Source organism: Passer domesticus, chromosome 10, assembly GCF_036417665.1.
Source record: "Passer domesticus isolate bPasDom1 chromosome 10, bPasDom1.hap1, whole genome shotgun sequence".
Lineage (NCBI taxonomy): Eukaryota > Metazoa > Chordata > Aves > Passeriformes > Passeridae > Passer > Passer domesticus.
This window is the reverse complement of record NC_087483.1, coordinates 15,839,575-15,865,344: the sequence shown is the minus strand read 5'-3', so window position 1 is coordinate 15,865,344 and position 25,770 is coordinate 15,839,575. Positions and strand designations below refer to the sequence as shown.

At 41.4% G+C, this 25,770-nt stretch overlaps 1 protein-coding gene across 2 annotated transcripts in view; it reads right to left on the bottom strand.

Moving 5' to 3' along the window:
- The window catches only part of PLCL1 (phospholipase C like 1 (inactive)), a 177,809-nt gene that overhangs the window by 24,155 nt on the left and 127,884 nt on the right, over nucleotides 1-25,770 (bottom strand). The window contains exons 1-4 of one of the 2 annotated variants that reach the window (XM_064433981.1): nucleotides 16,660-16,689; nucleotides 14,076-16,547; nucleotides 11,703-11,906; nucleotides 2,132-2,207 (exon numbers count right to left, since the gene is read on the bottom strand). In XM_064433981.1, the coding sequence (XP_064290051.1) occupies nucleotides 2,132-2,207; nucleotides 11,703-11,906; nucleotides 14,076-16,547; nucleotides 16,660-16,674 (2,767 nt within the window). In that variant the 5' untranslated portion in view covers nucleotides 16,675-16,689. Of the gene's footprint in view, nucleotides 1-2,131; nucleotides 2,208-11,702; nucleotides 11,907-14,075; nucleotides 16,548-16,659; nucleotides 16,690-25,770 lie in introns of those variants that run through there. The other variant, XM_064433980.1, reaches the window with a different exon arrangement.

Genomic DNA, 25,770 nt, shown 5'->3' with positions numbered 1-25,770 from the left:
GATGCAGAGGCAGCTTGGCAGGTGGCTGAAGGACAGTCCAAGGCAGGCTTGCACCCAGCACAGCTTGCCCCAAGCACTCCTGGAAGACTAACATTGGTTTTCCTTCCCATGCACCAACTCCAGGAGCTCAATAACACTGAGGCTTGATTGCACACAATGCAAGATTTCTCTGTTGTTTATATTTTAAAACTTTGCCCATTCACAGGCTTTTCTTGTCAAGGTTAACAGAATTCCTGCAGTACATCCTTTGGAAAACTGTATAAATAACTGCATCCCAAGCAAGATTTCCTTGCAGGTGTGCATGCCAACTGATTTACAAATAATTTCACTTAAATTAGTACAAGAAAATCTTCAAATTACTTGCTTTATCCTGGGAAAACATAAGAAGGCTAATGGATCTTAGCCCTGCGTGGACAGCCCTGCCTTCATGCAGCATCCTTTCAGTTATTCTTCCCTCTGGACCTCACTTCTCCATCTGTAACTTGGATACAGCACTGCCCCAGAAAGAGGGAGCCACAAACATATGTTAAGCTGCAGGTAGCAACACCAGCAAAAGCTTTCAGTGGGGTCAGCCTTCCAGGCTGCTGCTACCACTGTGCATTGGGCTGAGCCTGCACATTTAAAAAAAACAACAATAAAAAACCAGTCACACAAGAACCAGTCTGGGAGAGCCAGCAGGACCCTGAGGCACACGGAACCCACTCCAAAACAGGCTATGAAGCAGAGGGCTGGTGGAGCACATGTTCAAAGGAAACAGCACTGGGGTGAGGTAAAGGACACTGTCACAGGCAATTATACCTCTGACACCTCTTAATTTTGAGTGCTTCATCTCGCCACATTTAAAGTGTTAGATAAAAATTTGCCTGGGTAACATTTGCAACAAACTAATTGGCAAATGAGCATGGGGAGGGATATCTCTCTCTTAGTCCTTTCCTCTCTTTAAATCCCATGGCTTCAGAGAAGCACTTCTTATCTCTCCAGTTGCCTTCTCAATCAGACATTTTAAGGCTAATAAAGCAAACAAAAATGAAAACACAAGAAGATGCAGCAGCAAACTGAACACAAGTGATTTTTTTTCCCCCTAGGGGGAAGGAAGGAGAGGAGAACTGCATGAAACTCTGGAGATCAGTGTGGTGGCACAGTACTGCACTGCTGGTATTTTCCATACATATCTCCTGCTCACAAAGACTCCAGAGCCCAGGCAAATGTCATGGGTTCTTCTCTCTGCACAGATCAAGCTGAGCAGAAAGGTGGCTGATGCTGGTGGCTTAGCACTTTAGTGCCAAGTATTGCTCTTAAATTTTACCTTGTAGAGACGCTCCTGGTGCTGCATTTCCCTGTTAACTGTCCCTTTCCTTAACCCTCGGCACACAACGAAGGCTTTGGGCAGAGGAATTTTATTTTATCTGCTTATGCAGATGCACAGAACCCAAGGCATGTCACAGTGAGGCCCACAACCTCCAGCCACACACGGCCACTTGCCTCTCGTCCCTTTGCTACCACAATGCCAGCATGGCTGAAGAGCAGAGACCAGGCTCCATCCTGCTCCTGCACCACATGAAATCAGTTAAATGCTACTGTTGAAACAGCTTCCAGTTTCTCCTAATTAAAAAGATGAATTAAAGCATTAACTACAAGACAGCAGTTTCATTCATTATTTACATTTAATACAAGGAAATGGCTGGAGCCTGCATCACTTGCCAAATCCAAAAATGCCTATCAGAAACAATAGTATTTATAATTGTTGTGGTCCTGTGGTTATATAAACCTCTTGCCTGCTCTGTGCTCAAAGGAAAAACTGAGCTAGAGAATGCACTCAGTAAAGGCACCATCCTTTCTCACCCCCACCTTTTTGGTTCATTTGACTAATTTAAATGCTGTCAGACAGTTCAGAGCTGTAGAGCAGATGGAGAAATAGCGTCTAAGGTGAAAGCTGAGCATTTTTGTCTGATCTAACACCTGCATTGCTATTGGAGGATGAGCCTTCAGGAGGGTAGAGAATGCTAGAGAAAGACCAAAATGCTCACTTACATCCAGGTGAAAAATGCTATATTAGTCACAAACTGTAAGTAAATGATAGCACATTATTTTCCCATCTTCCACCCAGAACTGCTCACTATAAATGGATTACCTGCTTTCTGGCACTGAACAATCTTGTCATGAGTGGTGTCTGCCGTCTCAATAAGAACCCTGCTCTCTTGAATCATCTGTCAAAAAAAAAAAAAGAAAAAAACCAGCATTACTAGAGTTTCCTGCAACATCTAACACACAGAAAGTACAAAGGCTGAAACTGGAGAGGAGGCTTGCTCCGAGAGTGATATGATAAATATTGGATCCTTCCTTCCTATGGGGGCCTCCCAGATCTCTATCATGCTAAGTATCAGTTGCTCTGAAAATGTTTTGTTCCAAAAGTTAATGGACAGTTGTTTTACATCCGTGAGACACCACTGCAAACAATATGAAGGAAACACAAGTGATTTCAGAAGAAAACAGATTTAGCAGACAAACTTCATTCTGCGTTCAACTAAGCCCTTTCTAACTGGTATTTTCTTAAAAGAGGAAGTAAGTATAGTTATCCACATAGGTGCTTATTAAAAATGTTACCAAGTCATGAATAGAGCTGATTTCCAGAGGTATTTTACCAAATCATGCATAGAGGTGATTTCCAGAGTTATTTAAGCCTTGTGCTGGATTTTATTCTATGCAAAAATTCAGATACCTATAGTAGTCCTTGAATTTCTCCTCTGAGAAACGGAGATCCAAATCCTATCCTTCTGATGAAGTTTAACAGAAAAGACAACACAAAAAAATCAAAAAAACCCAAAAAATCCACCTAAAAGCAAACAAACCAAAAGCAGCAGTTTCAACAAGCCTACTCACAAGTTTCAAGAGACCTCCCTACTTAGACATCTTGCTAAAATAGCCCATTAACAGCAAACAAATGAAGGGTCCATTACCTGAGGAGTTTCCTGAGCCTCCCTACATGCAAATACTCTTCTCCTTTGATGGTAGCAAGCCTCCAAAACCTCTCAGTAGCCCAGGCAAACAAGAATATTGTCCCATTGTTCTGTTTTGTGAAATTACAAAAGATGGTACATACATCTGGTATGGAAGTCAAGAACATGCTGTTTAACAAACTGTGCCTGAGAATAACCTCACTGTTGTGGGATGTCCACCACAAACCTCAATCAAACCCAAACACGAGAGCAGTGCATTTCAATTAGAAATGAAGTAAACTGAAGAGTGACTGCCTGATGTTACACCCTGAAATTAGAAAAATCACCACCTGAAAGCTTTGCCAAAATGCTGCAACTGCTAAAAGCCTCCCTGCTTTCAAATACACTCAATATGAAAACCCAAGTAGTAGGTTTCAATGATTTTAGTGGAAGACAGCATAACAGTAATAAATTAACACTTGCAAATTAGCACATCTTACTGTTTTAATTAGACACAAGGAATGAGAGACGCTTCCACTTGTCACACTCAAACTTCAAAATTCTGGAGGAATTTAGATCCAAATTTTGCTCCTCATCTCATCTTTATTTCTAATTAAATGTACTAAGGCTGTATTTAACAAAAATACCTATGCCTTTCCTTTGATATAAAAAACAACACCTAGAAAACAAAACCCATTATCAGCTTCACAGGCAGAGTGAAAAAAGCCTGATATACCTAGAGAGTGCAAAATTGTTTTTTAACAGAACATGCCCAGTGGATATGCCTGAGATTTAAATTACTTTCAATAGTGTCCTTTGCCTTTCATTCTTATTACTTACTTGTTCATGCATCACATTGATTTTTTTGCTCTTTGATATTTTCACTTGTCATCTAGAAAGAAATTACAATTTTTACCCAATCTCTGGATTTTCTGTACCACAGCACATTCTCCTTTTGTGCTGAAGGAGCCATTCAGCTGACAGCTACAAATCCCAAAGGTTGGTCTGCGCAGTGAACACAGTAGGAGTCCCAAAAATCCTGCAAGTCACTGGAGTGGCAGCCAGAGGCCAAACGTGCTCTTTGCTCTTGCACACACAGAGCTGGGGTCTGTGAGGCAGTGCCTGCACTGCCCAGTCCAGCCAGGAGATCCCAGCACCTCCCATGGCTCCTGCACCCCATGCAGCCATCACCCTGGGCTTGGGTCCCCACTGGGTCTGTGTCTGTGCTTCTACCCCACAGCAAGGTTTGCCCTGTGAGGTCAGCTGCAGCCAAGCTGGTACAGGATATCCCTTGTGTCAGACTCTCCTGTGCTCAGATCCCTCAAGCAGAATGTGACTTGTGAGGTTTTTATATACACACATGCATATATATGTAGAGCCACAGGAAATTATACCACCACACACAAAAAAAGCAGGCTCAAGAATCGTGCAACTACTGGGCCTATTCCCAGCAGTTTCTGGCATGTCTGTTTAAGGATTCTCAGACATGAAGGTATTATATTCATTTTTTAAGAGCAAAGTAGCACTAGGATGTCAATTTTCCCTTACTGCAGAGTAGGTAGAGCAACCCTCTACTCCTTTGATGCTAACATCAAAGTCTCACTACTTTCAGCTCAGCAAGAACAAACAATTAAAAACAGATCATGTAGCAGAATTTAACCTGTTCCTATCTTCCTACCTGCAGTAATCCTGACAAAAATAAGCAGCTTTTGTCCCACAACAAATCCTGAAAGTGGTTTCAGCGTTCCTCAGCTCAGTAACTAGGGTTAAAGGACAACCTCAGTTCATCACCTGGAATCCTCCCCCTCACATTCTTTAGGAAATAATGCACTAGGTAGAAATAATGGGACCCAAGCCAGCTATGAGGTAAGATTTTGCCTGGCCTATGGCACCTTTACCATCTCTGATAACACAGCGTGCAGGACCCCATACCCCTACATGACAGGCCAGACTCTGCCCCCAGCAAGAGCTGCATGTACAGTTTCAGAGGGCATGAGGTCCTCCTTCCTAATGCTGCTGTAAAAGATGGGAACAACAAAACAGGGCAAGGACAAAGCCTGGGTGTTCACTTGGAAGAACAGACTGATTCAAACAGACAAGAGTATAACAGGCAAGAACTGCTATCCAAGAATAAAGTCACAGCATAGGGTCACGGCATCTAGATACACTTTTTTCTCTTCTGTCTCTCGTTTTGAAATGAGCCCATGATATCAAAGTCTGAGTAATTTCCTGCTTTTCCAGCTGCTATCACATCTGATAGGATGTCACCTACTTCTTCTAGAAGTGACAAGAACCAGAAGCACTAAAAACACAACATGGAAGGCCATGAGATTTTCTGCTGGGAAGGTAACCTCATACAGGACCGGCTGAGATTTTCAAGGCCACTTTTGCCAGTAATATATTGAAACCCACCAACCTATCTCCAAACTGAACAGTGAGATTTCTTATGTTTCAGCATGAATTTCCTTGCATCTTTCCTCTGAGCAGCCCTCCAGGCAGCTGTGTAGTCCCAGCCATCTGGCTGGAGCCCATCAGGATGTTGTTTAATGTCAGATCCCAAACGGCAGCTCGCTTCCATGAGTGACTCTCACAGAGCAAGAGATGTCCTACTCCCTCAGGACTCCTGTGCTCCACCAGAGTGTGTTAACTCCTGAATGCTGAACTTCAAGGGATTACCATCCAAGTGACATTTACTGAAAAGCAACTTTTAGAGGATGGATGGATGTTGGTATCTGGGTCCACTTGGAGGGAAGAAATTTTTATCAACTGCTGAAGCTGGCAGGATTTTTTGGGATAACTTGCATTTTCCATGTCAGAAAGGTGATAAACTTTACTGATCAATGTGTTTAACATAACTGGAAGGTTGAAGGGGAAATCAGACCAAAAAAAAAAAAAAAGAATGAAAGCACATAAAACCTGATTCTGGTATAGAGAAGAAGTATAAACTTGATTAATCTCAACCCACTTGAAGCTCTCTGTAACACTTATGGTGGATTCTCACAAAAAAGCACAGGAAGCAGGAGCTGGCACAAACCCAGGAGTTCTCTCCTCATCCGGTATATGAGACCCAGGAAGTGAAACAGACCAAGGGCTGAAAACATAACTGACCTGTCTCACTCCACTGTCTGAGAATAGCATGGAATATCAAATTTTAAATCCCAGTGCTTCACACAAAGAACAATGCTTTACTTTGTCACTTCTGTTAAACTAAATACATTTTAAGTGAAATTTAAAATATCTTAATACTGAGGGCATCATATTACTCACATGAAATTACCAGGATTATTTATTGCCTGTACTAAGGGCAGTTTAATCACAGGATCAGTACAAACTGAACAAAAGAATTTTTTTTTACTTTAATGAACTCTTGTGCTACAGACCAATTTCTTCTTTTCATTGTGAATTATTCTATAAATTGAAAAGGAGAGAGGAAATTAACACAGCAGTCTCACCAAAAGAAGACAAAAAAAAGAGAGGAAAAGCTCCTGGTGGCAAATTAAAGTACTGCTCCTGCTGGAAAGATAAATGAGATAAAATGGACAGTTCAAGGAAACCTTTCATATATATTCCAAAGTTTAAAACAGAAATTGACTGAACTTCAGACTAAAAGGAAGTTTTCTCTTAGGTGTCTCCTCATGGCCATTGTCCCCATTTTCTATGCCTTTCATTGACAATGAAGAGTTTTGCCTGGATACAAAACAAAACCACAAAAAACCCGTCAAAAACAAACCAAACCCACCACCAATCAAAAATAAAAGAGGTTTCAAAACCACAACCAATTCACGAAATAGCTGAAGAGAAAACTGAGCTCATGAAAATTTGAAGAGAATTCCTTTTAGTGTTGAGTATTTCTTGTACACGTCTGGGACAAAAAGCAACCAAGCCATCAGCTGTGTGTCAGCAAGTTTTGCAAGAAAATAAAGATGGGTATGCAGTGCCAGGACATAGAAAGAATGCTGCTGGCCACCATTCTGTCCCTCACCTTGTCTCTTTGTCCCAATATAGCTCAAGCTAGATTTCAGTATCAGAGTCTTTTCCTGCAACAACCCAGCATGAAAAACAGCTATTAAGGATGGTCACGTGAGCTGGAAACATCTGAAATACCTTATAGATACAAACTGGAGAAGAAACCGCATAAAATTCACCTTAAATTCCAACTTCATGTTTTCAATTAGAAATATTTCTGGGAAAATATGGAATCATTGTTGCAGGATGTGATCTGTGCATGAAGACCAGTCCTCTACAGAACAAAAGGAGCAATGGAGGAAATGAGAGAGGTCAGTTTTCAATATGTTTATGCTAAAACAGCGTAACTGAAGTATCCAACTGGAACTTCCTTCTCTAAGGGAAGTTCTGATTTGACTCTTTTCTGGTTCTGTTTTAGAAGTGACTAATGGACACAGGCAATCAGAGCAAGAAACTTTGAGAGCTGTGGGTAGGAAGCACAGAAAGAAACAGGACTTTCCTTAATAAGAAGTAGAAAAAGAAACTAACTTTCTCAGTCTCTGTCCAATTTTGGATGGAAAATTCTTTAAAACAAATACAAATTCAAGACAATGTCCATGTGCTGGACTGCGTTTGACGTCAGTGCGTTATGACACTTCTTTGGCAGTGGATGCTCTGCTCTGCAATATCCCCTGTCTTCAGCTGCTTAGAGAATTGTGAAAAATGCTCCTCTGGGGATGACTATATCCCAGCTGAGGTATGAACTTCAGTGAAAAAGCTCACAAAAATCTACTTAGTAATTCTGCATTTACATAATAGCTGGGAAAAAGGACTTTCTTCTTGGGAATGTAGTCATGCCTGCATCAATACAAACCCAAAATGACTGAATATGAAAGAACAGCAGAAAACACTTCAGCAGACCTCTGCTAGCATGCATGGATTGATACCCATGCCAACAAAACCACTGCCATTAAAATACCTCTTCTTATTTCCCAGCAACCTCATGTCCTCTCAAAAATCCCCAATCCAGTTCCATGTTGGCCAAGATGTTCTTAATTAAGAGGTTCTTAGCATTACTTGCAGCTACCCTGTCCTTAATTGCTCAATATTTTTTACACTTCTTTCAAATAGTTATTTACGATTTGAAAACACATCAAGATAACTTGGACATCTCATTTTCCTTAGAAAAATTTCTGTATGCACATGACCCAGGAGATTGGGCAAAACCAAGAACATTTATCACTTGTTTATCACTTCTGATTTTCAAATTATTCAATAATTTGATCTTGGAGGAAAAGAATGCTTAACCAATAACTGAAATGCAAAGTGCACAAGTGTCTCTGAGTTCATGCATGCTTGCATCAGCACATGAATATATCGTGCAGACACAGTAACCACAATCTGTTTCCAAACAATTCTCAACCAAAAAAAAATCCTAACTTCACAGGGTAACAGTTTGCAATGAATAATTCAACCATCTGTCAGGTCCAGCTGGGCCCCATCCCTTCTCTTCACATGGAGTAACTCCTTTCTAGGTGTGATCAAAGAACACCAGCATTAATTTGACAGGTTGTGAGGCACACTGCACATGCTGCCCACCTGAACAACCACTGACAAGGGGGAGCACACAGGTAGACAGGCAGAGTGAGAGCCCTTCCCTTGGGAAAGGAAAGCTCTGAAGAACAACTCTAAAAGTGGCAGGGTACACTATCCTAGGATGAGTGCGTGGGAAGCAATGACAGCATGACCAGAATCCATTCAGCATGCTCTATGTATGGAATCAACTAAAGCTGTAAATTGAAATTAGCCATTCTACACTATTTCTGATCATTGACATACTTTTCAAAATGGCTGTGTCCTGTCAACAGACCACCCTATTTTCTTGATTTTGGCAAATCCTATTCCCTCCCCTCCTCTGCAGAAACTTCTATACAACCCAGTATTATCAATGAAGCCTCTTCCTACATGAGACATGGCAAACAGTACAGCTCCACTAAACCACTGCAATGCCACCAGAAAACGAGGGAAATGCAGTCCTGAAAAACTGTTCTGGTTCCTTAAACAAAGCACATGAAATTTTATTCTAATAAGGTCTCTCTCAAAAGAAAATATTTAATGCAGAGCACAATGGTAAAATTAATTGCCCAGGAAAAAACAAACAAACTGCACAAATGGGTCTTTGTCTATCTTACAGCTGACAAAGGCCGAGCAGGAGGGAACAGACAGTTAATTGTTTTCCAGATCATTGTGGCAGGTTTCTGAGCACTTGCACCTCCATTTCCCCGGACCCTCAGCCCTGTGCATGCTCCATTAAGCACACAGGCAGAGGCTATACTTTCCATGGTAAAATAAAAAGGTATATTCGGTTCGCAATTTCCTGTAAGGGGGAAAAATTCTAACACATTAGGGCTGTTTTTATCAGAAATTATTTTTGAAGCAGGTTTTTCAAAGAATGTGGCACATGTAATGTTTTCAGAGGTGGTGAGGAAGTGTTTGCCCAGCATTCAAGCTCCCTGTACTGTGGGGTCCAGTGAGTGAGGCAGATCTGCAGTCACACTATGAGATTTAAGGTCAAACTTTTTTCCATTTTACTGTAAAAGGAACTAAGAAGTATGGCCTGTTCATACCAGAGACAAGCCAATATAAACAGATTTCATTTTATGCATTTAAAAATGCTATTAGGCCTTTTCATTTGGAAAGCGCTTTGAAGTGAAGAGACATGCAGAAAGCACTTGTGGACCCAGTTCCTTGAAGCCATATTTATCAACAATATAAAAGGCTGAACTGTAGCATATCTTGAATTGAAATTAATAAATAAGCTAAAATATTTTATATTGCTTTCCACCAACATCTCCTTGTGTTCTCATTTGCACCAAAAATATTAAAAAGAAATATACACTGGATTATATGAAGTCATTATATAGCAAGGAGAAGCCCCTTATCAACATTGAAAATGCAAACCCCTTCCCACACTGTGATTTCAAATATTAAGATTGATAGAGACAGTTCATTTATTCAAACACAGAAAAGGCTAAATAGTTTTCAATATTCTGCTCTTGGCATTGTCTCAAAAGGCAAGCATCCAAAATGTAGCAAACCCACTTATTAAATCCAGCTTTCTTTTTCAGAAGCGAATAGTTTTAAAAAAGTAAGAGGCAGTCACAGCCAAAGTAGGTAAAAATAAAAGTATCATGCTCTCCTTAACAAAATTATATCTCAAATCAATCCTTGCATAGGCAAGGCACAACTCCCTTCTCTCTCTCTCTGGTTTTGAACTGTTTGCATGCTCTCTTGACATTCAAGTTACACTTTCCCCCATTGGAGACAAATGTGAGAACAACCATTATTTAAAACAGTTATACAAGTGTTTCTGTCTAGATCCAAAAGAGGCCTTTCACCTATTTAAATTGAAAAACTGTTTCCAAAGTACAAGGAGGCCTTGAAAAGTCCCAAGTGTACTCTTCAGTATATAATTACAAAGATAAGAGATGACACGTTCATTTTGGTAAAACTCCATTAAGCAGGCCTCCAAAGACAGAAAAATCTCTTATTTATGTGGTATTTTCTCTTTCACAAAGACATGAGACCATGTAGCACATCTACCCCAAAAGATTCCATCTAAAATAAGGGAATCAACTGGATTTGCAAATCCTTGTTCTGGTATTGTTACATCTGGCATTTTATTACCATTACTTAATCACTTCCAAGTACTAGAAACTATTCTGGAAGAAACCCAGGGGTTATTTAAGAGTACTTTTAGTATTTCTGTTTTAATCAACATCAGTGTCTTTTCCCACCCCACAAGTGGATTTTCCCTTGAAAAGTGTGTTATAAAGGCAAAATATGAGATGGTAAGGAGATGGGCATTTGGCACAATGAATAATTGGTCAAAGCTGCGACCACTCTTTGCAACACATCAGGGTCTCTTGGAAGCAATTTGATACTCCCAGCATTATTCACCATTTTTTTCCTTATGAACACAAACTGCAGAAAAAACTGCTGTCCCCTGAACATGAGTGGTGATCCAGCCTGGCTGCCACAGTGCACTGTTTCAGTCAGGCTTGGCTGAACTGTGCATCTTGCTATCGGTTGCTGCAGACTGCCAAAAAGGTTGGGAAGCAGCAGGGCACCCCACGGCCCAAGAGGCACAGTGTGACAGCAACTTCTGCTGCTGGAAGTCACGCACAGCTGTTGCTCAGTCACCCACAGCAGTGACATATGTCATACAACGAGCAGCAGCACTCATCTGGAACGATTCCAGCTCGTGTCTCTACATTTGTGTAAGCATTCCTGTACCATACTGACCTCTCCTTGCCCGTGCAGGAAAACGGGCATTTTAACATTCCCTTCCAACAAGGGCAACACTGACTTCATCTGACAGGAACAGGGGCAGTACTTAACAGTGCTGCTGCAAAGGGTAGGGAAAGGGAGGGCTCAGCTTTGCCTGGGAGCTCCCATGCTGCAGCTCCCTGTCTACTGGCCTTGTTCTCTGCTGCAGGGAGGCCAGAGAAGGGCAGCACACAAATCTTGCTGCTTCCCAAGGACAAGGACTACCAGTGCCAGTACAGGCTGAATTGCCGCTAGTTTTGTAAACAAAGTCCTCTTCAAACGCCAACCTGTGCTAGCCACAACCGTGTTTAAAAAAGGCAACAATAACAAAAAGCCCAGTGTGGCATTGTGGTGATTGAAGGCCATCTTGCAGAGCCCGAGTCATTTGAAGAGCCTTGTTTGTTTCCCTGGAACATTTGGGTGTGTGAAAGCCAGCGGGCACAGCCTGCCCTGTCCACAACAGTGGGGAAAGGCAGAGGCAGCAGTGCTTACCAGGTCATACGCTGCCAGGACCTTTTTCTGCACATCGGGCACGGTCCCCAGAGGCTCCAGGTAAGGAAAGGTGTCCTTCATGCAGAGGGCCACCGAGGGCGCGTTGTCGCTGCTGACGAGGCGCGAGGACAGGGTCAGGATGCACTGCTTGAGGCTGGCGATGGGCGGCAGCCCGCACAGCTCCTTCACCGACACCATGGCGTTCTGGGCAAGGGACACAAACACTTCAGCATGGCAGCCACTCACCACTCGGTCCCCCCTGCCTGCCATCACCTTGACAGCCCTTTCTTCTTCTCTCCTCTGATGGGAGGCAGTGCTTTACTGCTGTTCACCATCCCCTGGCCCTCCACAGACCATGGGATTCCATCTCACACAGGGATTCCCTGCCAGTCCCACTCTGTCCCAAAGCCTACCACCATCTCCAGCTTTCTCCCAGGCTCAGGCATCCCAACAGCCAGCTCATCAGCTACTTTGCCTTGCAAATCCAGCCCTAACAGGGACAAGTTCTGGTCCCCAGCATATTAAACCATCAGCCTAAAATGCTATTTCTCTTCCCAACTGCTTAGACTCCAATGGCTTTTGATGCTGTAATCACTTTGTTCTCCCACCATTATCATCCTCCAGCAAGATCAAGTTTGACTGATCTTGTATTTCCCATGGGAAAGGCAAGCAGGAAAAACTCACTTTGTTTTCAGCCTTACATTATCACATCATAAAGAAACACACTCTTTCCCCTTCATAGGTCACATGTAAGAAAAATCAATATCGGATATACAGGTCAAACGAAAATGACATGCCAGGATTTATTTATTTATCAGGTCAGAGGATACACAGCTGACATGCACCCATCATTCACCTTCTTGAGTTGTACAAGAAGCGACCAAGATGCACAATAGCCAAGTAAGATATCATAACAACCCATACCTTGCAAATGTTCCTCCCACAACTTGCTGAAAAAAACGCCAATAATCAAACAATGCCTGGCTATGTTTATCTCATTAATTAAATACGACAGCATGCAGTTAAATCCAAAACTGTGTCTTGACACAGCATTCCCCAGAACATGATCTTTTACTGAACTTTTGCTTGGAAGGTACATTAATACTGTTTCTGAGTCAAATTTAGAGAATTTTCATTTATATAGTTCACACATAGTGCCTGACCTAGACAGAAGGTGGAGTCAGCAGTTCAAACTAGTTACTTTCAAGGCCTGAAGGAAAGGAAAGGCTGAGAAGAGCTTCCCATTCTTAAAAATATGCTGAGACAATTCCTTTGGGAGTGATTTAAAGCTTATGTCATTTTGTAAACTTTTCCAGCTGTCAACATTTCATTTGCTTTAGACTCCATCCAGAAGAATGGGGTCAGTGAAGTGCTACATGTTTTTCTCCTGTTTTCAAGAGAAAAAAAATGAACTGTTTCTGTATCTTTACCAAGGAGATAGCTACAGCTGATTCCAGCTATTTATTATGGAAAACTCATCGTTTAATGCAACTCAGTTTTGTTTCTAGGCAGTGCCTGAAGCTCAGAGTTGAGTTGTCCTTTAATCACTCCCTAGTCGCCCCCATCACAGCAGAGAGCACTGGGGACATTGCTGTTTGGCTTTGCTGCCACTTCACATCCTGCCAACCACAAGGTCCAACCCAAGCACGTTAGACAGTGCTGTGCACCTGGGCCCTGATGCTGCTGGCCACAGCAGGCTCTGCTGCATGCAGCAGCATGGACAGAGTGCCAGGGGACCCTCTGAGCCAGGACACGGCACTGGTGTCTGTGCCAGCCCTCAACCAGCCAAGACAAAACAGCTATTCAGCAGGGAGGAAACTGCAATCCAAGTGGCAATCACTGCCTATGTTGAACATCTGCAGCCCTGGGGCAAACAGTGGCAACGCACACTCAGGAAAACATGCTGCTCTTTGCACAGTGGGTTTCTTTGGTGTACACAAGACCTTAATGACATTCACTGACTGCTTCTTATATCCCACCAAAGAAAATTAAGAGCATAACTCTCACTCAATTAGCAAAACAAAAGCTTGTTCATGTTTTTTAGAACCAACGAGGAAATATACTATTTGGGACCAGGGGCAAGGGACACAAATGTACCCTCAATTCTGCTTTCTCAGGAAAACAAAATTAACCAGTAAAACATGTTTGGAGAGGGCACACTGATTTTTAAAGCATTTCTGCCTAATCTTACATTTGCTTGTTAGTTAGCACCCGTAGCTATCAGCCTGCCAATGTCCATTTAAAGGCTGACAAGAGCTGTGGGTCTGAAGTTTAACCAGCTTCCACCAGTTTCAGCAAGCCTGCCCTAGCAGCAGCTCACACCAAGACTTTCACATTCAGGACACACCAACACATACAATGGAAGTCTCATACCTGCATATTTTCTCTCATGTCAGTAGCCTCTCGCAATGGGTGCACTGCCAGCTTAAAGATGTCATCAATAATCTTGAGACCAGTGTTCCTCAGCATGGTGTACTCCCTTGCTTTCTTCCCTATCCTCACTGAGAGGCTACGCTTCTGTGCCTTCCCGCCTCCACTTCGGTTGGTTATTGCAATGTGAACAAAGAGGGTAACGTGCTCCATGATGTCACCAACAAAAGAGCGCAGTGGGATGTGCCTGTATCCGGGCTGTAAGCACTCCAGTGGGATGGTGTACTGTCCTATGAACTCATCCCCAATATAGTCATCATCCAAAACAACAAAGCGGATCATGGCCAGCTCCGGTAGATTGATCTGGAACTCAAAGCTTTCATCAAAAATAGGGTTGTCACTGTTCTGCTGCACAGTTTTAGTTCTTTGTTCAGTGCAGTCTGCAGGAATTCCATGTATTTCTATGCAGACATAGGGGTCTATGACATCCCCTTTTGCACACGCACCCTTGGGCTTTGGAAAATTCTGCCCACTGATAATTTTGACATGTAGGACCTGCGGGGAGACCCCAGGAACAATACCCTTGGTATTTGCGCTGAAGTAAGACACTTCGTCACGCATCACTGAAGGTCTGAGAACATACCCGCATCCCCCGTTCTGTAGAAACCAACCAGTGTGCAGGTCCATCATGGGCCCTGGGGTCTGATAGTTCATTGCCACTATCTGGCAACCACAGTTCCAAAAATCTTGAGGATTTAAGTTACTGGAGTCTATCCTCATAGCACTCGGGTATACCCTGGACAGAAACTTTTTGTTGTAGTTAACAAAATCTTCAGGGTATTCATTTGCAATCCGACTAGCTTCTGCCTCACTGAAGGAGCACATTTCCCAGTAATTTTGAGATTTCATGGATGTCTCAAAGTCTTTGTACTGGATAGATTTGCATAGGGACACCAAGTCAGACAACTCCTTGCAGAGCCAGATCAGCTTTGGTTCCCTTGAGAAATCCTCTGACAGTCTTCGGGATATTTCAGCCTCTTCATCTTCATCTGTGACCTCTCCTTCTAATAAATCCTGGTCACAGGGCAGTTTCTTCCCCTTCACAATGATCTTCATTTTCAGTTTCTCAGGTGATGGGAGGTAGGCTTCTGAGGATAAAGGTGCCTCTGTGTACAGTTTGTTTCCAAAGATTCTTTTCATGTGTTGCACCATCACCTTCTGCTGCTGTACAGAGCAGTGGTTCCCCAAGCAGAGAATAAGAGGGTACTCTGAGGCAAAGAAGGCCAATTTGTTTATTACTTCGATGACGTTTCGAAAGGCAAGCGGCGACGTCATGTTGTTGCGGTTACAAATAATGGGTTCATTATCTGGGCCGTCACAGACATCCAGCTCAATACTCCGGCAGCTCATCTTCAGAGCTCTGACATAACCATTGATATCAGCTGGCCCTCTGAGCTGGTCTTCTATTAGATATGTGTTGTGGGATGCATTGATGTAGTAATGTGACAAAGGCTGTGTCATGTCTTGGACTATTTTTTTGTGCTCTGGGTCAAAAATATCACATTCTGAGGACAATAAGTATTGAGTAAACCCATCAATTGCAAGAAAACCTTTCAACCGCCCTTCTTCAGAAAGCTCATACCTGCGTATAATATCTAGACACATTTCTTCTGTTATGTGGGTCACTCCTTGCTCAGCCTCTAAAAACAGCATGAGGTCATTGGCATCCAGGTACTCTTTGTTTTTGGATATCTGCACAAGTAAGAAATACACTTCAGGTCTTGTGCAAAGTTCACTGAATGCTTCACAAAACTCTTCTTTTGTTACTCGTGTTGTCAGTTTCTCTTTGCTCTTCTGAATTTCCTTAAATTTTAATCTAATCTTTGATTCCTTTAAGGTGGGGTTAAGCTTCTTTATTAGCTCCACAGCTGTATCTTCTAACATTATTCCATTGCCATCAACATCTGCTGCTTCGAATACAGCTTTTAACCAGGCAAACCGTGGGGTATTATGGCTGCTTTCCATCAAGTCCAGGGGTTGTTTGCTACGAGAAACTAAGTACCTTAGTCCTGATACCCAAATATTGGCCACATCAGCTGAATTGGCAACCAAGTCAAGGGACTCATAGTTCTCACCATGAATTACTGACAGGGCACAGTCCTCAGAAATCTGATCTGCAAGTCCGTTATTCCTGAATGTCTCTGTGTTCTTCCCTAGTCTGATTTCTTTTATAGCAGAAATATCAAGCTTGGCTTTGTCCAGATCCTTCTTGGAAGGCTCCCAGCGAAGAGCCTGCAGGTCAGGATCCAGAGTAAAAAAACGGTTATAAATCCGGGAATTTGGACGCACTTTCTTCAGTTCACACCCAGCCTGCATAAAGCTGATACAGTCGCTGGCACTGCTTATTTTCTTCTCTGATGGCATGCTGCTGAAGGACACTGTTTTCTTTCTTCCGCATTTTTGGTTTGAAGGATCCTGTGGAATAATTAAATTTTTAAAAATTAGCATGTTTTCTTTGGCCATTCCACAAGTGCATAAATAATACAAAAGGTACATTTATGTAAAGGTAATTAATGTTCTTCTGAACCTCAAAACACAACATCTTATTCCTTCCTGTGATTCAGTTCCCTACTGAGCTATAAAATATACTGAGCTATAAAGCGACTTGATTGACTGTGGCATTAGAGATAGCAAGTTTTCATGAGTGACATTTGCAGCTGTTAAACTGTCTTCCAGATCTCACAACTTGCTACAGCAGGCAGTATCCAGTTGTATACGTTATGACCAGTTTCAAAGCAGATATATCACACTCTATTGTCTCCCCACTTGTTTGAAAAAGTAGCTATTCTGGTCATTTCTGTGTACAACAACTACAAAGCACTGCAGGAAAACGGACAGCCAGACAAGAAATCCAAAGCCTTGGTCTTTAGAATATATATTCCAACTTCTCTTGAGAAAATACTCAGCCAGACATGTGATTGTCTTTTCAGTATCAACTACTTCTTGTAAACCCAACTGCCTACAAAGCTGTAATGTCAGTGCAGCAACTAAACTTGAACCTTTCCCTTCATATTATAAATTCAAAACATCTCACAATAATTATGAAGTATAAATCATTCTTTTCTCTGCATGATTTCCATCTACCCCATTAGTATGTAAACTATCCAACAGCTACCAAAAATATTTTTAAAACATTACTTAAGACTGAAATTAATTGTTAAAGACTTGTTAAAATTGCTTTCCCTCCTACTTCCCTAGCCACTAGCAATACTTCCTTAGTTCTCTGCCTTCTGTTGTTGAAGGGACCTCAGCTGCCCAAATTTTGAATGGAAAAGGAACCCCAAAGCAAGGAAATGTTGATGCTGGGACTAAGCACTCAGCCCTCCACCCTGCTGCCTCAGGCCCAGACATCAGACATGCACCAGGTACCAGCTTCCCAACAGCCCCTGGGGATCTGCTTTGAGATGCCAAAACCCGACTCCCAAACCCTCTGCAGCCTGGACTTCCCTTCCCTACCCCAGCAGCTGGTTCCTCTCAGCTGCAGCTGATCTGCTGTGTCATTCAATCTGCTCAGGCAATACTCCTCTGCAGATCCTATGAATAAGTCCTGCTCTAGCAGGGCACTCCATGCACCCATCTTTGTCCTTTGATGCTCTGCACCGTCTCAGCAGGTCCTTGTGTGCTCCCCAAGCCACAGAGCACCAGTTTTGGTGCTCACAAGGATCTCTCCGCTCTTCATTTGCATGTCTGTACAGACACTTCCAGCAGATTAGTCAGTATGAATGTTTCTACAAAATTGCTGTTGTCATTCACTCACTTCATTCGATAACATCCAAAACATTTCCAAACCTCCAGGCCCTTAACTACTGAATTTAAAAGCATGGGATCTATTGGGAACAAAATTAAGACCTCTAAACTTCTTATGACAAAGATTTCTCATTATACAAGTACAGAGACTTCTACTGACAAGAATAATTACTCTTGCCATTTATTTAGTACTTATTATGAGAATGGGTCTGAAAGAAACAGGAGGAAAGTCAACAAAGTGAGTGCCTCAGGTCAGTTCCTTTTTAAATTACAGTTTTATGCTAAAATATTCTGTTTCTGCATTAACATACTGTGTTTTAATACACGGCTTTGGTTATGAACATCTCCAGGCAGTAGATGCTAATGAATACAAACGAATGTAGCAGATTACTCCATGGGTTTTAGAAGAGCCTCTTCTTTTTTATTTCCTTACGTTTACAGGAGCAGTATTTAGATTTAAGATTGATCATTAATTAGGATTATTTTTCTCATATAGTAAGAGGTATTAACGGCCTCAGAATCTGCAGTGATTAATTCCTTGACAGAGGTTCCTCAGGGTCAGACCTGGAGATCTCATCAGAGCAGCCCATCTGATTTATCTACGGGTCTGTCATTTTGTCTTAGCTAGGGAGGCACAAATGTTATGTAAATACCTTATTTTCTGCAAAAAATAAAAGACATTTATTTTTAGTTCCAAGATACCCATGTCTTTTGATCAAAGCAAGTCAGGTAATTAATCAGCCATTTTTCAGGTATTCAGCTGGGAAAAAAACCCCTAATTGACCTCATGGAGAAACAACAAAAATTTCCTTTTAACACTTAGTCTTAACCCCTCAGAGATTTTGGTGGGGATTAGGTTATCCTCTGTATCATCTTCACCTGCTTTTATTTTTGGCGGATACTTCTGGTTTTGTACTTAGTGGTATGTAAGGAGCATCAGAATTGTACAACAGCACATTGTATCAGAGTAGGAGTACCCTGAATCTTTCAATCAACTGAACAGAATTCAAGCCTAATCCACAGACTAACTGCCTACAATTTACAAGATTTAATTATTATTGACACTGATGGGATTATTTTAACTCGTGCTAACAATGTCCTCTGTCTAATGTATAATACACACAAATCCTACAAAACTGAAATTGCTAACTGAGCTTACTGCTGCATTGGCTATTCCCCTCTTGGTCTCTCCAGTCTAAGAGCAAACTCATTCTTTCAAAGTGAGAGCTGTTACTTTAGATATAATGTGAAAGTTTTCATTCATAATTATCATAAAGTTAATTATTTCAGTCTTGCAAAAAGTCAAAAGGTGTTTCTGTAAATTCCAATGCTGTTTTCTCAGACTGACAGTCCAGGCACTCACCTTTGCATTACATTACCACACACCTAATGCTTGAACAAGGCACTCTGGATCCTGACACCATGGTTTAGCCAGGCCACACACCTCCAGATCCTCAGTGACCACCCTGGGGAGCAGAGGAGTGTCCTCCCACCACTGAGCCCCACTCACATCAATGCCTGGAGGGGACTGTTTCTGCACCCTGTGCCTCCCCACTGATCTTAGGCTTGTTCAACTGAGACTCCAGACTTTGTGTTTTAATTTTAGTGTAGCTATTGCTTTCTCCACCATAATCCAATTTCAACATATTGATCTTCCAAAACAAGACATCCAGCTAAGAATACTGTGCAGGAGTGTCTCCAGTGGCTAAACTGCTGCTCCATTTTACTGAATTCTAAGAACAGGAACAAGTACAGTCACCCAGCAAAATAAAAGCTGCCAACATCTTACATACATAGATAGGAAACCTTCTCTCTCGTGTCACCTGCCAAGAACATTCCCATTATGTTATCAAAAAAACCTCTCCTCAGTGTTCACCCATGCAACAGCACTTGTCCCTCTACGTTAACCTAAGCAATCAGCAAGCACAATTAGATGCAGCCCTGAATCTTGGAACTGGGAAGTCTATCTTTCTCCAAGATGCTAAGGTCATCAAAATTGATCTTGTCTAGGTAACAGGACAGTAACTGGCCTAGAAATGCCCTTTACCCTCAGTCACTCGTAATGATGAAACTGAATTTATTGTGGCAGTAAAAGATGAAAAAGAAATTATGATATTTTCTAAATAAGATATATCTACATCAATGTGAAAATAAAGACCTAACTCATAGATTTTTCACTCTAAGATCTTTTCTACCAGTGACAACCAAGCTCCTTACAAAGCACTCTTCCTGGAAACAAACACAATCAGTTTGCATGCAATGTGCAAGTACAGAAAGGCAATCCCGGCTTACATGGGAAACCTTGTGTTTCCAAGGCAAGACACTTTTCAAAGTGACTCAAAACTAGGGTTTCCTTCAGTTCTTTTTATATAAAACACCTCAAGACGTCAAACACAAGACCACATCAATATGCGCTTTAATTTCAGCATATGCACTGCTGCTCTGAAATCATTAAGGCCCAAGGAGATGTCTCTGTGTGCTGGCCTGACTGCATCCTAACATTTTCTCAATGCTTCTAAAGGAGGGATTCAGAACACCACTCTAAGCACTCCTCCTATTTTGGGAGTGCTCTCCTGTTGAACACATCATCCTCGTCAGAGGGACTGGATACATAAACAGTAGGATCACTAAGTCATCAGCAGTTGTGGGAAAACTCCACCCCATTCACCCTGACCTCTGACTGCTCAAACTTCTGCTGTTTAAATCAAAGAGCTAACAGAAATAAATAAGTGGGATTTAAAAAAAATGAGCAAACATGCTCTTCACCTCATCCCACCCTCTTTGTCAAAACTGTAGGACATAAATTGCCCATCTAAAGTTAGGAACAAGGGCAATAATAAGAACTAGATAGCAAACCTGCACACAAAGGTAAAGCTTTATTTGTCTGAAATTAAGTTATCTGAAGGCTCTCTAAAGTGCTGACAGTCCTCCAGGATTCCGCTAAAGAGGATAAGAAAGGCAAAAACCATCACATAACCAAAGACACCAAAAACCCTTAAAGACCTGCAGCGTCCTGAAAAGCAGGAGAAATTCAGTAACAATCCTGAGAGATAAACTCCTTAAGTGTGATTAAGAGCTATTTCCCAAAAAAACAATTCACATTTTCACCACTTTGATTCTAATCTTTGACATTTCTCCTGAACCTAGCACTAAGAAATCAGTAATAGAAAGCTTAGTCTGTTCTCACAAGTAGACTGTAATAAACAGTCCTAAAAGCTACCTGCGCTGGAAACTCCAGATGACCCAGTTAAATGGCCAACTGATTACCCGATTTTCTGTTTTCTAAGAGAAACTAATTAACTCTACAGGATAATCTTGGGAGGGATACTTTTAGATATTTCAGTTACACAAAGACAGAATCCCAGTCCCTGAAAATCTTAAGGCGTTACTGTACTTGTGGCTTTACTTTTGGTGGAAAATGTACCTTTAGACAGAAAGTAAAGAAGTCAGTGAGTCACTAATGGCACTCAAAGCACTGTGTAGCAGGTTGACAAATGACAGTAATTTTTCTAGAATGAAGTGAGCCAGAGCAGGGAAGATTTATATAAACCATCCAAAAAAACCACAAAGTCAAAGCCTGGGCCAGAGCTGCAACTGGATATCATACATATCTGAGGCTCAATCCATTTGATCAGATGTAGATCAAAGCTTGAGCCCACACTACCAGCACATGACTAGAACAGGTAGCAATGATCACTGGAAGCCAGTATTCATCCTTAGCACACAAAGCTTTCTTCTGTAAATCTCAGCCATACTCTGACCATCCTGCAGATTTTATCAACTCTTCTCACAGCCCCTGTTATAACACCAAATTAAGGAGCTAAACTCCCTCTAATCTTTCTTGGCAAGGCCTGTAGGATCTAAGTATCAGGTACATACCCACTGTGACAACTCACATGTCAACAAAGAAAAGGTTGCCTACTCAAAATTCATCCAGGCTGACAACTCATGGCATGAAGCAGCTACTTGTGCACAGGGGCTGAACAGCCAAACCACCTTATCCCTGGTGCAGGCAGCTACTGGGATGCTGCCAGTCACACTTGGGCTAACACACAGCTCAGAGGATGGCAAGAGCAGATGTTACTGCTGTGAGATCAACCGCAGTAGCCTCTCCCTACTAATTCAGGGATTTGTGCACATGGGGAACAAAGACCAGATCCAAAATTTAATACATGTGCTGTTAAAAGCTGAGCTACACACATAATGGAGCAAAGAGAAAACTTAAGGCCGACCAAAAAAACAACATGGACACATACATGAGAAACAGCTTCAGAACACAGTGTCCAACAATTCTCCAAATACCTAAACAGTCCTACTGGCATGTCTGCAAAGCCAGTGAGGTGTCACTAACCAGCAGCTTAACCCAAGCACAAGCTCCCCACAGAAGCATCAGCACTATCATAATTCATAGAGAGCAAGGACTAAGGGAGCTCAGACACAGGAAATAAAACTGTCCTGGGGAGCAGTGAGTAATATCTGTACTTACAGCAGGCTCCCCAGGACTACCAGGACGTTGGGTATGGGCACTGGGCTCTCACCAAGACCTATAATAATAAATATGGTCAGCTTCTGGTGAAAGAAGTCACCCTGCAAAATGGGTACACTGCAAGGGCAGGAAAACTGAGTGAAGACAAAAGTCCCCATGGAGAAGCTCAAGAGGAGGCAAGACTATAATGGCTTGTCTGATTTCCTCTTTTGCTCCATTACTAAAAAACACTTTCAAGTACTGTTGTGTAAGATTGGAAGGAGATACAAAAGAATGTCTGGAGCAGATCTTCAGGGAAAACACCTGAACTAAAATGATTTGCTGTTTAAGAAATGCTTTGTTGTGTACTTGCTTTTTTCCTTTTCTTTTTAAAATGACTAGCACTACCAAATTTATTCAATTTCACCTTGAAGGAGATTTATCTGTGCTGTTTAAATGACAAATTAGAGCAAAATAACAAACCAGCAGCACATAAAGACTCCATCTGGAAATGTTTTTTGGAAATGAAAAGCACACAATGCAAGAAGGGTTTATTTTCTGGTGTGATATCATGCTGAAGTTACTACTTTTCCCTTCTTTTTTATAAGTAGGGCCATGAAGCCAAGGTTGAAAAACTTCCAAGAGCACAAGAAGATGAGAGTCTGTAATGAGGCTGTCACTTCCCAAAGTTTTGTGCCATTGTTGTTGAAGTTTCATCCAACTGGTTTCCATCAGTGCAAGTAGCTGTCCCTTTGTGCACTAAGTAACATCTACAGAGAGAAAGAGATTCCTGTATGACACTTCAATACACACACACGTCTCCATATAAGCCTACAGAAGACACGACCCTGATGAAAATTTTTCATGGATACTCTCCATTCTCCCTGAAGAAAAAGCCCCTTCACTAAGGACACCCCAAGTGCCAGATCTACTCCCAGCTGGAAGGAGGCTTATAGTTTGTAAGGGACTGACCCAGCTCATCAGATGTAATGTCTCCAACCACTACTACTCCCAAATATTCTGCTTTTTTCAAGTGCTTGGGTTGCTCACAGGCTCTAATCCTTCTTAGTCTGCAAGGGCACCTTGGACATGGATTGAACTCATCATCCTGCAGGGAATATAAAGCTGAGAAAGACAGAAAGACACTTTCCATCTTCAAGCAGAAGTAGTAGCAGAAAGGTGTGGAAAAAGGGGATCTCAGCTTCGGCATTCCCAGGAGAACTCCATTTTACAAATCCTCATTCTGTAACAGAAGGCATCTGAGACAAAAATTAAGAGAATGCCAGTAGCAACTCAGGAGGAAAAGCCCAATAAGTTTAGAAAGAACTGGCTAAGGAAAAACATGCCCAAGTGGTACTCCCCTTCATTACACCTCTAAATACTTGATTGGCACTGCATCTATGAGTGGGTAATTTTCACTGTCAAAATAATGGAAAAGCTGCAAAAAGATGTGATTAAGAATAAAAAGATTATTAACATTACCTATTTCCAACATTATGGAAAACAGAGCTTGTCAGACTAACCTGATATCTGTGCTTTTACGATACTAAAAGTTTGGTTGATACACATGAAGTCATTGTAATAGACTCTAATGTATTATGATTTCTGCAATGTAGATGACTTGGTAGTGAATGACATTTTGATTAAGAAGATACAGCAATAAAAATAAACTCAGAAGACATTAAATTGATCAAACACAAGATAAATGATAACTTTCAAATACAACAGTAAATGTGAAACACTCATCATGAAGAAATGCTTCAAATGGGATCCTGCAGGGACCCATTCTTTAGCCCGGTGCTATTTAGCATTTTTAGAGTGACCTGGAAGAAAGCATAAAATCAATACACATGGAGTCTGGAGATGATACAAAGCCAAGCTTCAACAGTGATGAATAACAGAATGTGAGTCAGCAGTCAAAAGACTGCTTGACAGGCAATACCTAAAAAAATAAGTATCTGCCAATAAGGAGCAAAATACAAGGCTGTAATTCTAAAAACACAGGGCCAGTTCTTCTTTACAGGACTCTGATGCAGGAGAATAATTCTGGCTTAAAAAGAAGCCAACTTTGTCATCATGGATGATCAGCACAGAATATAACAAAAAGATCACACACAAACCAGTATACTTGGTTGTATAAACATAGTATCTGCTCAGGATAGAAAAGTTCTAATATTGCTGTATTTGTCCATCATGTGATGCTCTCAGTTTAGAAATTACCTTGAAAATTGGAAAGTTCACAAGTGCCACAAGAATCAGAAAGATTTTGGAAAACACATTCAAGTAAAGGATTACAGATTCTTTTAGTTTAATACATATATTGTCTGTATTGATAATTATTGTTTTAGTATTAATAAAAATGTGCATGAATATAAGGGAAAAACTGAACAGACACCCCATGCTCTAATTAAGGGATATCTGGGCTCATTTATTCAGAATATAATGCTATCAATTCAGTAGTTTAATTGAGCCCTTAATTGATGTCCTTTAAGAAGTTCTTCAAATTACATTTCCTTATGGATCCCCTAGAAACTCAAAATGATCCACAAGGATCATTGATTATGAAGATGATTATATAAAGATTATGAGAAGATCAGTACTATCAAGTGATATATTCTTTTAAATCTTGGAAATAGATACATTCAAAATCAAGCCAAGAGTCTAAACAAGAAAAGCACAACTAACAATGGTCACAATCTCCCAAGGATGGATGGAGAGTCTTTATCACTTTTTCATCAGCACCTGATTCCTTCCAAAAGGACGTCCCATGAGATCAAACACGATGTCATTTAAGCCCTATTTAATGGAGAGCAGACCAGACTTCAGTGCTATTTTTTGGCCTGATTATTTAGGTATTAACTCAAAAATTAAATCCCGTGTCTTTCCAAGAGAAAACAGTTGAATGGGACTGTGCCTTCTGGTCTGGTATCATGGCACTAGAGATTACCAAGCACTGGGGGCCCAAAATAGGGTGACCAATTTAATTTCATTCTGAATCTTACACAGTCCTCCAGGAATAAAATGTGTAATCCAATAAGCCACACAAATCTCAATAGGCTAATCACATTATTTTAAACCCTTTTTAATCAACTTAAATTATTTCTTCATTAATCACATTTGCGCCGATTCAGACCAGCCCCTATACCTAAAATTAGCAATGAAGTTACAAAAATCAATAAAATTAGGTAATGAAACTGGTTTAATGGGATTTTTTTAAAATTCCAATTGTCAGTCGTAATTGAATTATAAAATAGGTTGAGATAAAATACATAAAGGCAAATATGAAGCATATGGGCAAGACAGGGGAGTGTTTTATCTGACCTATAATGCACAGGTCCCTGCAGCAGCCCCGCACTGCGCAGCTCACTCGTGTGCGTGGAGGTGGCACTGTTCTGCTTGTGATTTATTAACCCCTGTGCTGACACC